The 16,065-nt window shown below is 33.6% G+C and overlaps 1 protein-coding gene across 9 annotated transcripts in view; it reads right to left on the minus strand.

Moving 5' to 3' along the window:
* Nucleotides 1-16,065, minus strand: part of OXR1 (oxidation resistance 1) — a 454,407-nt gene that overhangs the window by 18,668 nt on the left and 419,674 nt on the right. For 7 of the 9 annotated variants that reach the window (XM_046004513.1, XM_046004493.1, XM_046004539.1 and 4 more), the window contains 2 exons: nucleotides 14,467-14,635; nucleotides 12,619-12,781 (listed from right to left, as the gene is read on the minus strand). In XM_046004513.1, the coding sequence (XP_045860469.1) occupies nucleotides 12,619-12,781; nucleotides 14,467-14,635 (332 nt within the window). Of the gene's footprint in view, nucleotides 1-2,192; nucleotides 2,379-12,618; nucleotides 12,782-14,466; nucleotides 14,636-16,065 lie in introns of those variants that run through there. The other 2 variants (XM_046004556.1, XM_046004563.1) reach the window with 2 other exon arrangements.

The raw sequence follows: 16,065 nt of genomic DNA on the forward strand, positions 1-16,065 counted from the left end.
AAATAGGCTTATAATGCTCAAGCAAATTACTACTGACAGATATTAAAGAGCCAGGATAGAGCATATGGTTACAATAAATATATAAATAGCTTCAAGTAAATAGTTAGAAATTATAAAGTTTAGGTTGTTTGTCAGAATAAACTCTAAACTGGCCATAAAAAAATAAAGACAGGGAAGTTAACCATGCTTGATCAATATGGTTCTCACTGAAGTTCAATGGCAAAGGTTTAACTTCATTCCATATATTTTAGAGTATATTTTACCCATTAGTTATTAGTTAATGTCTCTGAGCCTTAAATTAACTCATTTGCAAAATGAAAATAATCTACATCTGGTTAACACACACAGTTACTATAAGGTGAAATATGACACTATATACAAGAGCATTTAGAAAATTGTCCTGGTTTACATAAATACATAGCCGTATTAATACTAGCTATATGACAGTTTTATCAATGAGGGCTACAGATACCATTCTACTAATCAGTTGAGTAAAGATATGATGAATTGTGAAAAGCTACAAAATATTTGTTATTCTATAAGAATCATTTTCTATTTTTGGTTTTAAAGCACAAGAATCCCTTTTCAGGCAAAATCTTATTAGGGAATCTCAAAGTACAAAACAAGAACTGCTATCCTTTAAACCTTATTTTCTTAAGCTTTTCTTCTGCCTTACAGCTACTAGGGTATCCACTCTAAAACAAGGAAAACAGCTAGAAAACCAGAACCTGCGCTTGTCCACACATCAAAACATATCACACTGTATTGTCTCATTTTTAAAAATACATCTTGGTGAGGTAAGGAATGTGACAGTCATGCTCTCTGTGCTCCATGACAGCTTAGTTCAGTAACCATTCATACCTGTTCCCTCATCTTTAAAATGGGGAGTAATGCTGATTCTACAAGGTTACTGTGAAGGTTAAATGAAATAATACATAAACTACATGTATGGGCAGAGCTGAAGACCAGTGCGAAGCATGCGCTCCTATCTGATAAAACCACGTAATAGCTTCCTATAAGAGTAAAAACAGGAAACGTTGAATATGTTAAGTTTGTGATGCACATTATAATGATCCATAAAATTCAAAACATGCACACTTTGTTTTGCCTGTATTTCTAACAGATTAAAGTCTTAGCAAACTAATTATAAACACTTATTTGAACTGCAAATTAAAAAATACATGAATGCTCTCCACAGTTCTTGGTTTTTTTTTTTAAAAAAAAAGCTGTGTTAACTGGCTATTCTGATAAATCTGTTCACAATTTTAACAAATTAAATCATTTCAGATGCCTACTTCCCTCTGTGCTGATGTATCACATGAAAAAAAATTGAAATTATTCAACTTAAACATAAAAAGACATAACAAAGTACTCTCAAGACCAATAAAAACACCAGTTGAAATAATTTTGGTATTTTTACATGTTTAACATTTATGGGTGGCAAAATGCTTTGGGGGCATCTTCCTAAGTCATTCTTGGTTCTAAGTATTTACCTAGCTTTATTGAAATCACCAACAGTTACAGTAAAAAATAAAATTAATTATTCATAAGGCAAGTTATAATCCTGAATCACCACAGAAAGAACAATTGGCAATACATTTTCTAACAATTAATGCACACATATTTTTACAGAATAGTAACAAGATTTTCAAAACAGTAGGTTGAAATTTTTGACTAGAGAGAATATCTTTTAAAGTTTTATAATAGGTAGCACAGCTGGAAATTTTTAGGACAGCTTAAAAAAGGCTTTTCTCAAGATTACTAAAATAATTGTCTCAATACACAATATTATAAATGTATCTAATTTGGGATCCAGTCAATAAAAATTAAAGTTAATTCATTCTGATGGTTCGATTCAATTTATTTTTAAGAAAAAAAAATTCTGAATATTTTCCTACAACATCTTAAATTAAAAATTAAGGCAGCAATAAAGATTTTATAATTTCCTGTTGATGTAAAATAGGAAAACCAAAATACTTTTACAAAACAAAATTCCAGTTTCTTATTCATTCCTTTTTTGAAGATATTTAGGATTAGCAGAAGAAGCTTAAAGGTACTTTTCTGTAATCATACAACTTTGTATTCTATAAATATTCCCTTTGCTTAAACTTTCAGAAATTGTATAATTTTGCATCATGTCACCATAAAAAGACTAGTAAACAGACAAATTGAAATCATTGACTAAGATTTACCAGAGTGTATTTATGATTAATTGGTTGATGTCTTCTCCCTTTTTTCCCATACCAGAGACGAGACATTTCCTTTCCAGAGCAAATTAAGTTATATCACATCTCATAAGGACTGTTTTAAAAAGCATTCTTCCTCTGTTAAAGATAAATTTTCAGCACAAGAGCCCTACTAAAGTGACAAAACAGTTTGCTACAGACAAAGATTTGATTGACAAGACAGAGAGCTAATCACTAAGTAGTTTCTATTGCAAAGATAGTTCTGAGTGGAGACTGTAAAGCCAGGGAGGGAAGAGAAGGTTTCTCATGTTGAAGTTTGGTTGCACTGTAGCCAAATGTGCAAAAAAAAAGGGCTCAAAACTTTAAAGACACAGAGCATGTATTTGCAAGCACCAGTACACTAAGAAGCACACTAAAAAATCTGTCATAAAAAAGTACTAAGTGCAGTTTCCAGAGTCCTTCCTAATGCACACAAATGATTTCAACTAACATTTTGTTGTTTTGCTCATGCAGTCATACATCCACTCTTTATTTAAATCTAAATATCCAATAAAATGTCACCTTTTATGTGAGCATTTTTTGAGCAATGAGACATCTTTTGAGGATACTCCAACCCTCAAATTTTATAGAATGTCTATGTAAAAGTGATGCCAATCCACTATAATAAATCCTATACAAATATTCAAGTGACCCGAAAATTCCTTTACCTGTTTACACAATCCATTTTTAAACTTCATTTTCTAATACCTAATTTCTTGAAAAGGTACTTACAATTACTATAACCTACCTATACTTCACTAATCAGTGGTATGCTGAATATAGCCGAAGAAGTGAACTTTGAAGATGAAATATTATGGCTATGAATTAAAACTTCCTAGAGCTAAATTTTAAGTCGAATATCAATGCATAATAGTATGCCTGAATATTTCTTCCATTTTAAACCAGCTCCCTACCCACACCTCCACATTCCATGATGAACATGCACAGAACACAGCTCACTCCACACTAAATATCCTCCCTCCTACTCACACCAGCTACTCCCCCATCTCCTCAACCAGCCCCACACACTTACCCTAAAATCTCTCTCCCACAGTCCCTCATCTGTAAACTCTATCTCCACATGGATTTTACTACACCTAGAGTGCACCATAGTCACTACCTCCCCCTGTCATGGCACACCCCCCACACACACCATTACATGATTTGGTGGCAGTGGGCTGCCATTTCAAAAACCTTTGATCACTTCTGGCCAGATTTTCTAAAATTAAAAATATTATATGTGTACCCAAATGTGGCCGAAATACATACATAAACACCCCAAGCACAGGGCAGCTTATTTTGCTGGTTATCCTATCAGCATCCATCCCTGCACCTTCTTCCTAATACAGCTTTGATTTTGCTCAAGTATCTTTTCAGCCATGTTTCTGAGAAGTCTTGCTCTGCACCTGGACAGGATGGGTCCTTACAGATCTAAATCAGTAGCTCTCAACGTTTAGCTTGCATCACAATCATCTGGAACATTTGTTGACATACAGACTGCGGGGCTCCAAAACTGGTTTCTAATGAAGCAGACTAGAATGGGATCTGAAAATATGCATTTTAATAATGCTGCTGCTGCTTATGGTCCAGAGACCATGCTTTGAAAAACAACTAAACCACAATGAGATGTTACCTGTTACACCTGTTAAAATGGCTATTATCAAGAAGGTAAGAAATCAGAAATGCTGGTGAGGCTATGGAATAAAGGGAACCCCTGTGTAATATTGTTAGAAATATAAACTTATGCAACCATTATGAAAAACAGTACAGAAGTTCCTCAAAAAATTAAAAATAGAAATAGCGTATGATTCAGAAATACCACTCCTGGGTATTTATACGAAGAAAACAAAAACACAAATTCAAAATTATATATGCATCTCTGTGTTCGGTGCACATTATTTATGACAGCCAAGATATGGAAACAACTGAAGTGTCCATTAATGGATGAATGGATACAAAAGATGTGATACACACACACACACACACACACACACACGCGCACGCACACATGCACACACACACACACACACACACACATAATGGAATACTATTTGCCTGTAAAAAAAGAATGAAATCTTGGGGCGTCTGGGTGGCTCAGTGGGTTAAGCCACTGCCTTCGGCTCAGGTCATGATCTCCGGGTCCTGGGATCGAGTCCCGCATCGGGCTCTCTGCTCAGCAGAGAGCCTGCTTCCCTCTCTCTCTCTCTCTGCCTGCCTCTCTGTCTACTTGTGATCTCTCTCTGTCAAATAAATAGATGAAATCTTAAAAAAAGAAAAAGAAAAGAGGAAAAAAAAAAGAATGAAATCTTGCCATTTGCAACAATATGGTTGGACCTTGAGGGCACTATACTACATGAATTCAGACAGAGTTAAGACAGATAGTCTACAATCTCATTTACACGTGGACTATAAAACAACAACAATAAAATCCAAGCTCACAGATCAACAGGTGGTTGCCAGAGGCGAGGAGTTGGAGGTAGGCAAAATGGCTAAAGGGGGGCGGTCAAAAGCTACAAGCTTTCAATTCTAAAATAAATATGTCCTGAGGATATAGCATACATGGCAACTACAGTTAATACTGTATGCACATTTAAAAGTTGCTAAGAAACTGTATCTTGAGGTCCTCATTACAAGAAAAAGAAATTAATATAAGGCAGCAAATGCTAGCTTTAGACTTGTAGTGACTGTTTTGAAATACACACAAATATCAAATCATTACGTTGTGCACCTGAAACTGATGTTATATATCAATTACACCTCAATTATAAAACAACTGTTTTAAGCTATTTGAGCATGGTTTTGTTTCTTGAAGCTAAATACTTCCTTAATCAATAAACACAATATTTAGCAGACATTAAAAAATGAGCTCAGTCAATCTTTTTCTTGCCCTTTTTATTCATAGTATTTAGAAAACATAATTAAGTCATTTAAATATTTTTAGATATCCCAGAGTTTGAAAGAAATCTCAATTTACCATTAGCGTAAAATGACAGACTATAAAATGAAGCGCTTTTAAAAACAACCAGTTTAAAGGCTGAACAAAATTCATAATTCAACCTATTCTCATGATTCAGATATTCAATAATCTCCTTTCCTCTACTTTCTTTATTGGTGCTGAAATTATATCTGATTTCCTCTGAGTTGGGAGTGGTCTATCAGGGCCAACTATACAAAATCCACCCTACTCAATATTTAAGATAATACTTTAGAAGTAATTTTAATATTTAAAAGAATAAATTAGTTGTTCATTGCTGGTATATAGAAATACAATTAATTTTTGTGTGTTAAAAAAAATTAGTCTGGGTGCGCCTAGGTGGCTCAGTGGGTTAAGCCTCTGCCTTCAGTTCAGGTCATGATCTCAGGGTCCTGGGATGGAGCCCCGCATAGGGCTCTGCTCAGCAGGGAACCTGCTACACGTCCCTCCTCTGCTTGCCTCTCTGCCCACTTGTGATTTCTCTCTCTGTGTCAAATAAATAAATAAAATCTTAAAAAAAAATTAGTCTGTCATTCATCCATTCTGTCTCTTTCCACACTCTGTATTAAATAACATTTTGGATTTTTAATGGAAATTTGATAGCCTGTAACTTTTGGCTAGTTACTAGGGGAGAATATTAACAAAAAGCAAAACATTAGTTCAAAATTTTCCTGAAGTAGATAACATCCTAAGCTGAGATTTTTATTAGTCAAGACAGAATATGTTAGGCATAATTAATGAGTGCCGAATGATAATATGAGAAAATTTATGAACAGTCTAGAACTGGAGATCTACTCTATAGCATAGTGCCTATGGTTATACTCTACAGCATACCTGAGAATTTGCTAGGAGGGTAGATTTTATGTTGTGTTCTTATTACAATAATAATAATAATAAAGAGGGTAGGAAGAAACTCTTGGAGATGACGGATGTATTTATGACTGTGGTGGTGGTTTCATGGATATATACTTGTCTCCAAACTTACCAAGTTTTATATATAAATTTGCACAGATTTTTGTATGTCAATCCTATCTCAATAAAGTGATTTTAAAAATACTTAATATAGAAATATTAAGGCAATTTGTATTAACTCATATATCCTAATTGCTTTAATTTTTAAATATTTCTTTAAGAACTTAAGAAATCTGTGTCTGCAACAGATATAATGACAGTCCTCCAAATTCTAATTGTTCTTAATGCTTTTGATTTTTACCCTTTTGTCAGATTTACTGAATTACTTTTGGAGTTCTGGTTTGTAATACTATGTGATATGATCAATTTTAAAAAGTATATTTTTCTTTAATTGCTTTTATCTAAGACATGTGACCTCTCTCATTTTAGTGACTTAGACATAAAGAGTACTTTCACTTTGAACAAAATCAATTCTGTATGGATTTTGCTGGCTAGGCAAGGAGTGATAAGTAAATCTGTCTTGCTTTACTTATTGCTTCAATTTCAATTTGGCATCACTTGTGCCTTAATTTAAAAAAAATCCTTCAGTTTAATAAAATGAGTATCAGAATATCTGACAGCTTAAGAAATGAAATATTCACCAAACAAATGAGGTCATCTCAGAAACCAAAAATCAAATGAAATGTATTCTTCTTAATACTTTGGCAAGGGTGAGAAGTGACGACTAAACTGACATGATTTGCTTCTAATTCTGATCATTACTTTTAAGAATGAAAAATACTATTATGCCATATAATCTACTGGCACTTAATACTAGTAAACTCATGGGGCACCTGGGTGGCTCAGTGGGTTAAAGCCTCTGCCTTCAGCTCAGGTCATGATCTCAGGGTCCTGGGATCGAGCCCCGCATCGGGCTCTCTGCTCCGCAGGGAGCCTGCTTCCTCCTCTCTCTCTGCCTGCCTCTCTGCCTAGTTGTGATTTCTCTCTGTCAAATAAATAAAATAAAAAAAAAAATACTAGTAAACTCATATTTTAAATTTAGTCATTAGTCATTTTAAATTTAGTCATATTTTAAAATTTAGTCAACAAGTATAAACCTGGGAGTTAAACATCTAAATAAATCAATGAAAGCTAATTTAATAAAGTCAATGTTTTTATCATCATAGGGGCACTTAATTAGTAGGTTTGTAGTATGAAAGATACTGAACCATAAGTGGCATACAATTAATACGTGAGAGATGTAAAAATGGAAAACTTTTTTTGCCATTTCTTATCCCTAAATGAAATCCCTAAGTGAAAGTCAACTCAAAGAAGTGGGACAGCAAGCAACTGTAGCTTAAAAAGCTCCGTTTTTGAGACCTGTGTCATCAAGCAGCAAGACTGGCACGCTCAACACATGTGGCATTTTGAAGCCCCAAAAAACTTTCAGAGGATTCTAATAGAATCTCTAAGACTATTTGAGACTATTAGACTGATAGACCATTAGAGTCTATTAGAGACTCTCAAGTTGGAACTTGGGGTTGAGGGTGATATAGCCTGAGGGGGCATGGTCATTGAGTCATGTGGTAAGCCTGGTGACAGGATAAAACTGACTTACATTACACTGCAGTATCACTTTTAATTCATAAGAAATTTTAAAAATTCTTTCTATATAACATCAGATAAATTAAAAACATGAATGCAAAATTCATTTGAACCTTAAGGATAAAACAGGCTTCAAAGATTTTTTAAGCTTATTACTGTGGCTGCTGTGTTAGACTATACTACTAGACTCTTGGGTACTTGTCAGGTACATCAAACTTTAAAGAGTATTTGATGGACAAGTTCAAGAGGTACAGATCAATGACTTGCAGAGTGATAATTTTCTTGGTTTTCCTCTCCTTGTAGTGCCTCTGAGTATACAATGTGATAAAAATCCTTTCGGCGTGTAAGGGAGCTATGCCTGAAGTAATTCAGCCTGGCTGTTATTGATACGAAAAACAAAGAAACAAACAAACAACCATGTTTTTTTAAAAGTCAAGTCATAAAATGATTAAAGAAACCTTTCTCCACAGTGAACCAAATTTACAGACTGCAGATGCAACACACATAATATGTAATTTGCATCACAAGGCCTTGAAAATTAAAGTATGGTATGACCAGTACAGTCTGAAAGAATCATCCAGAGTCCTAGCACTACATATATTCAACACAACACCTAAGGTAGCACACTGGTTTTTCCACCACTACTGTACAATGTCACCCCCTGAGGAGCTATACAGAATACTGATTTTCATTTGGTCTGAGATGGCCCTGAGGCAAGTAAGTTTTTTGAAAGCTCCCCCAAATGATTCAAAGGTTCTGGCAAGATTGAGAACTTGGCATGGTGAAAAGGACAACTGACTCTGAATTACAGATTAATTATTATGATGTGTTAATGAGGATTTTAGCCAAGTAAGAAATAAACAGAGAAATTATCAATAAAATAAAGATGATAGTCTATGATTAAATGGGTTGCTCTAGATCTAAGGCAGAAGAACATGTTAGCAACACTGTGGGGATGTTATCAGCAAAATCCAGACTGCACAACATTCTACAAAAAAAATCTGATTTCTTAAAAATGAAAATTGCAAGAAAAAAAAGCAATGCACAAAGAAATGGACAAAGAACCTACATTCACAGACTTAAAGAGACATTTTAACTGAGCATTTGGGGCTTAGTTGGATCCTGATTCAAGTAACAAATCGTAAAAATTTATTCATACTACATATATTTTATAACATATTTATGACATTTGAAGAAATGGGAACTGGGGACAAAGAAGGATTACAGATGGAATAAGCTGATAAGGCTGGGTGACGGTATATGCAAATTCATAATACTGTTTCTCTCTATTTTTGTACGTTTATCAAATTATAGCACTATCATGAGGAAATAGTGTCAATAAGCATCTTTCCCACCTTTACCTAAAGACCTTCCTACACTTTGTTGAAATACCATTAGAATACTTCCCTTGTCAGTGAAAATCTATAAAAACAATCCCCATCAAAAATAAAAAAAGTAACATTTTTCACAAAACTGCAAAGCCTCACATAAAACATTATACTCGCTACCATATTGCTCTACTTCTTGTCACTGGTGACACTGGCAGAAACTAGGGAAAAGAATCTACAATAAATAGTTTCTTTCCGGTTGCAACATTATTAAACTCCAACAGCGGAAGGATTCATAATTAAGGGACTCAATATGGTTGGAAAATACAAACTTGAGGTAAGCTGAAGTTTTTATGCTATTTTATATTGACTAAACTAGAACAATAAAGAGTATATGGTAAAGAATATCAATCTCTTACATACCTTAGTATAATATGCATAGTTATATACATTTATATGTTATATATGTTATATGCATAGTATTTCTCAGATTCTTTCTCCCAATAATCAGGAATCTTAGAGGTTCTTACTCCTGACATCTAAAAATTTGGCTAGCCTGCACTTGGTGAATGCAGGTTTCTATTGCTCTCACCTCTCTCTGGAATTCACTATACAATCTCTAACACTGTTACTTCTTCCTTCCTTCCTGTATGAAACTGGCTCTGAGGATAGTCATGTATGAAACCCTGCCTTCTGGCGCTTACATTGGGAGAGGGACAGGAGGGACACAGAAGAGAAACCGGAGCAGAGTAAATTAATCATATGCAAAAGTTTTCCAAATGTACAAATTTCTGGTTAGCAATGTATTTTTGCCTAAATAGCACTTAGGGATACTAATCTCCTAAGTATTACTAGCTGCTTTACTCAAACAGACTGATGTCCAAGTTAGCTGTCATAATAAATTCATCCTACATTCTCTGATTCTTTACCCTGACATAGAAAAAAGCCCCAAAACAGCAAGCACTTCACATTTTGAAGTACTTTTTTTTTACATACGTGCACAAAAACTCCATTTTAAAAACATTAACATTTAAAATCTTTTAATGTCATTATACATTTGTTCACCAAGCGTGAACCCTAATGTAAACAGACTTTGGATGAAAAAAAATATGCTTTTTATTTAGGCACTTAGTAACCATCAGGCACTAGACCAGCATGGTACAAGAGAAATGCAATGCAAGACATATATAATTATAACTTAATTATAAAATTTTCTGGTAATCACATTAAAAAAGGAACAAGTTAATGCTGATTTTTATTTAAATCAATATACCTAAAATACTGTCATTCAAAATTAATGGTATTTTACACCTTCTTTTAATTCTCAATCTCCAAAAGCCAGTGTGTACTCTATAATACAGAGCATCTCAACTCAGACTAGCCAGATTTCAAAAGTGCTAAATAGCTACATATGTCTGCAGTAGCTACTCTATCTATAGGAATTAGTATAATTTCCACTACAGCACCTCTCAATTCAGACCTTAAATTTTCACAGAAAATATATGATGCTGTTTAGAGTTAGGTTCATTTAGATTTCAAAACACTTACAGTTGAAAAATTCATGTATCACAGTTGGTCCAAATGTACAAAAAACTTATCCAGTAACTGAATCAAATATCCATTTTAAAATTTAACTGAAAGTAAATAAAATTAAAAATTCAATTCCTTAGTTGCATTAGCCACATTTCAAGTACTCAACAGTCACATAATAAAGATATGGCTACAATATAAGACAGACAGCGCTGTTCCTAGATAATGCAGCAAAACGTTTCTAAAATTAATTTTTTTCTCTCTCATTTCCTTTTTATTTTAGAATTAATTCTGGTTGAAAACAGGTGAGGAGACATTTATTTTTTCTTCAGAAGTTATGTCCTGCAGAATCTGCCACAAGAAAGAACTAAGGCAGTTACTTTGAATCAAAATAGTCAATAATCCATCAACAGTGATAGTCTATTATTTTCAATGTTATGTGCTCCAATCCCAATGGAGAAAAGTTCCTTATTTGATGGAAATTATTGCAATCTCCCTTGCCACCCAAGTTAGAAACTCCACTGTTATTTAGCTGTCGTTAAATCCTGTCTTAAAACCTAGGTTATACCTGTTTACAAAACTTAATTTCATCCCCTTCCACTCTACCTTCACCTGTTGCTATCCTAGTATAAGTAATTATCTTTGATCATCTGAGCTACTTTAAAAGCCTCCTAAAGCTAATTTTAAATACACAGGGATTTTACATATGTCAATACCCATGCAACTAACTGTCACCCAGAAAAAACAGAGTATCTCGAGTACTCCATAAAGTTTCCTCCTGTCCCTGAACACCTCAACCCCTAGAAACAGGTAGTCTAATGGACTTCTGATTAGTTTTGCCCTGGTGAACTTCATATAAGTGCAGCATATACAATTATATACTCTTTTACATCTGGCTTGGTTTAATTAAACACATTATCTATGAGATTCATCCACGTTGTTGCCTGTACAAGCAGATCTTTTCTATTGCTAACTTATGTGGAATTTTATCAATATTGCCAAATTTACTGATCCATTCCTCTGCTGACAGACATTCAGGTTGTTTCCAGTTTGGGGCCTACTGCGAATAAAGCTGGTATGAAGATTAATAATGTTGGTTTAAGTATTAAAAGAACCCAAAATAAATGCTCAGTATATGTTACCTCTTCCCCTCCATTGTATTGGAGTTACAGTTGAAACTGATGCTGTATATACTACACAGAATGAACTTAAACAACTTAAAATCAAGTTGAAAGACATGCCATGTATACCTTCAATCATTATACATGTTAAGTACATGCACAATAAATTCATATTCCACAAACAACCACAAATATTAACAAGAAATGACTCACAAAATGTACACCTGTTTAATATCACATTTTAGCATCTGCTCTATATTTTCTAATGCATCATGAAGACATTAATCTAAGCAACCAGAAGAGAAAAACCAGATTTTGTCACCATATCATTCTGATAAGACAACACATGTAAAAACATGATGTGCAATATTAAAAGATGTATCTTTAACCACTATTAAGTGGTTACAGAAAGTTAATTAGTGTTATTCTGGCCTTTTAAACAAGTTCAGTAAATTTTAGCATATGAAATTTTTACACTTTGTAAAATTAGCATCAGCTTCCCTAGCATTATTGTAAATTCACTTCAAAATAATGCTCAGGTATGGACTTAGAAGGAATGCTAATTGGCATGAATGTGTTAAATGACTGGTGCACTTCCTCCATGGGAGGTTATATTAAAATGAATCAGATCAGAAATAAATGTTTTACAAAAATTAGTAAAACAGCATTTAATATTCTAAAATTCACTCAAGGAAAGTTATTTTATTGTCAAGCAATTGTCTCTCTAACATTATAAGGCAAAAGGAAAATGATAAACAGTAAAAAAAAAAAAAAAAACCAAACCAAGGTTACTAATCAGATTCATTCAATAAACACATGAACAGAAAACCTTTAAGAATTACTCTTTTGTACAAAGATCACTTGCACATTGCCTATACTACCATAAAGCTATAAATTCACACAAAGTAAAACGATCAATGAAATCTTCACATTTTTCTCCTTACCTCCCATTCTCTGGCTGCTGCTTCATTAGTAGAATCCTCATTTGTTTCAGATTCTTCAATCTTTTTCACTACTATAAATCCAGGTTCTCTGGTATATTCACCAGTATCTTCTGCATATATTTCTGGACTCCACTGAATGAAGAAGGCATACAAGTGGTCTGTCCTGTTAGAACATGTGACTGTTAATAACAGACCTATAATTCTGTGCTCCTAGCTATAATTACAAAATGATATGTTAAATGACTTCACAAAACTTGAAGATATAAAATACACACAACATATACAATGCTTTATTTATAAAGATAATGAAGCCCAATGGCAGGAAGACATTAACTTAAAAAAATTTACTTGGCTGTGCTCTGTTAAGAAATTTACTTGGCTGTGTTCTATGTTCCAAGAAATTCAGATTTTCCTTGGCATGCTTTTGACTAAGCTTAGATGCTGTCCATGGTAATTTTTTTTTCATCTTTAAAGAAACTAGTGGGGTGCCTGGGGGGCTCAGTGGGTTAACGCCTCAGCCTTCAGCTCAGGTCATGATCTCAGAGTCCTGGGATAGAGCCCCGCATCAGCCTCTCTGCTCAGCAGGGAGCCTGCTTCCTCCTCTCTCTCTGCCTGCCTCTCTGCCTACTTGCGATCTGTCAAATAAATAAATAAAATCTTAAAAAATAAAAAAAAAATAAAATAAAGAAACTAGTGATGGGAAAGGAAACTGAACCAGCAACTGTGACTTCAATTCACACAATGACCTAATTATCTAAAATACAAGTAAACAATTTACTAACTGCTGGTTTTAAAACCTGGACATTATACAGAATTTTCCCATGTTAATAGAAATTTAATTTGTTTAACTTTTAAATGATACCAGGAACACACAACGTATTATTGGTTCAGGGATAGATGATCTAATATTTTCAGTCTCTGGCTCCCATATTCAATTTTGTTTACTATAGCAAAACCTACTGTTACCAAAGATAATTACATCCTTGATAAACGTATTTGAGGATCAAACACACATTTCAAACATCTATGTTTTCTTGGCTATTAATTAGTCAGGATAATTGAATTTTTAAAAAGGGATTATCATTACCTGCCCTGAGGTAGTGGCCATACTGTTTAATACCTTAAGGAATGTTCTTGCTCCAAGACATTTTTTTTTAAAGTTTTTATTTACATTCTAGTTAGTTAACATATTGTGCAGTATTGGTTTCAGGTGTAGAATTCAGTGATTCATCACTCAAATACAGCACCCAGTGCTCATCACAAGTGCCCTCCTTAATACCCACCACCCATTTAGCCCATCCCCTGGCCACTTCCCCCTCCGGCAACCCTCAGTTTGTTATCTATAGTTAAGAGTCTCATGGTTTGCCTCCCTCTCTAAGACATTTTAATGAAGTTTCTTTACCACTAAAACTAGGTACACATTTACTTTTTTTTTTTCATTAAATCACAAAGAGGAATAAAATTTTAAATGGGGTAAATTAAAAAGTACAAAATAGGAGCTAAATAATTTTAAGGGGTGCCTGGGGGCTCATTCGCGTCTGACTGTTGGTTTAGGCTGAGGTCATCTCATGAGTCTTGAGATCCAGCCCTGGAGTTGGGCTCCACACTCAGCAGAGTCTCTTTGAAGATTCTCTCCCTCTGCCTGTGTGTACGCCCATGAGCACGCTCTCTCTTTTCTTTTCAAATAAATAAATCTTTAAAAAATTAATTTTAAGAAGATTTAAAGTCACGTTTTAATCATAAACTATATTTTAAAAGTACTTTTCCACTGGTGTTAAGTGATACATAAGAGATCATTTTAATTCAAGGAATCTCAATAACGTTTTTGAGCCTTTTTTTTTTTTTTACCTTTCTTGTGGCACAGCAAACCAATATTCATGTTTCTTATCTCTCTGTGCATACTGTTGCATTGTTGCACTTGCTTGAGATACAAATGTTTTCCTCATTGGTTTTCCAACTCTGAGACACAAAAACTTATGTAATCGATGCCTTCTCTTTTCTTTTAAAAGTGCAGAACCTAGAAATGAGATAGTGTTCATTCAATTCTCATACACCATGCTTAAATAATTTGGTTTAAGAAAGTTTACCTCCAAACTTCTGACAATACAGAATAAAATTTAATTACTGAGAGTCACTTAGATGAATTTTAAGTAACTTTTATTTTCTTAAAAACAAGATTCATTAACTAGTACCCAAGTTATGAACTGAAATTATGTCTAAGCATATTAGGAAAAAAAAAAGGGAAAGTTTTAGGAATTCTTGCGATAAATTTTTGCTTGGAACAACTATATTAAAGCAATTACATGCACATATATAATTATCTGCATATTCTCTATCAGCCTTCTAAAATAACATCTAAATAAATACATTTGTAGACTCTTAAAAGGCTTACTTTATTATAGTTATTACAGAGAAAAATTTAAAAAAATGTTTCTGAAGCTTTTCCATATATATGATGTAGGATAAAACAATCAATAATATCCTGGATTCAGCCACCTGTTTGGATAGTTTATTATGAATTATCTCAAACTCTTCCAAACAGAGATGCCGATACAAGGTATACTGAGGGTCTGAAATTAAACCGAATTCAGGAATCTGGACATTATTAGCTTATGAAGGTGGCATACTGTGGAAGAAAAAGCACTTATTTATAATCAAGGGAACTGAGTACTAGTCATGGCTTCCTTCTGTATAGTACTGTGCAAAGTGCATAAATCTATCTGAGCCTTAATATTTACATCTGATTAAGAGTGAAATTTTACCATTTCCCCTACAATTATACTTCACAGTTCCATATTTCTTAAACCATTTCCTTATATTATAAAATCACTAAAGATCAGAAATGTGGAATATTTTCCTACTACAGAACCTCAAGTTACTTAAGATTAGTTACTTAAAACAAATTTTCATTCCCTGCCCTTTCAAAAAGAACTCAAATAATAATACAGGTATAATTAATCTAAAATTCTCAATTTCTCTTATAATAGGAGCTCCATCCCCATCTAATCCCACACCCCAACAAACCCACTAAACTGAAAGCATTCTACCACATTATCAGGTTAAACAGAACCCCTCAGTGCTCGCTTCGGCAGCACATATACTAAAAAAACAGAACCCCTCATTTTTTTTTTTTCAAAGATTTCAAAACATAAGGCAACCATCAGACACAAAGATAACAAATAAAGACATTCACACCAGAATTCTTTATAATATCAAAGATAGGAAATATCTTAACAATATGAATTGTTACTAATGAATATATTAACGGTATGGAAAAGGTTAAAATACAGGGCCATTAAAAGCCATATTTTCAAAAAACCGTAATGACATAGGAAACTATTCACAACATAAAATGTTAACTGAAAAAAGGATACAACAGCATAATCCTGATTTTATATAAATAATATACATGTACAGATACATACAAATACCAAAATTGTATACATA

This window comes from Meles meles, chromosome 1 (genome assembly GCF_922984935.1).
Source record: "Meles meles chromosome 1, mMelMel3.1 paternal haplotype, whole genome shotgun sequence".
Classification (NCBI taxonomy): Eukaryota; Metazoa; Chordata; class Mammalia; order Carnivora; family Mustelidae; genus Meles; species Meles meles.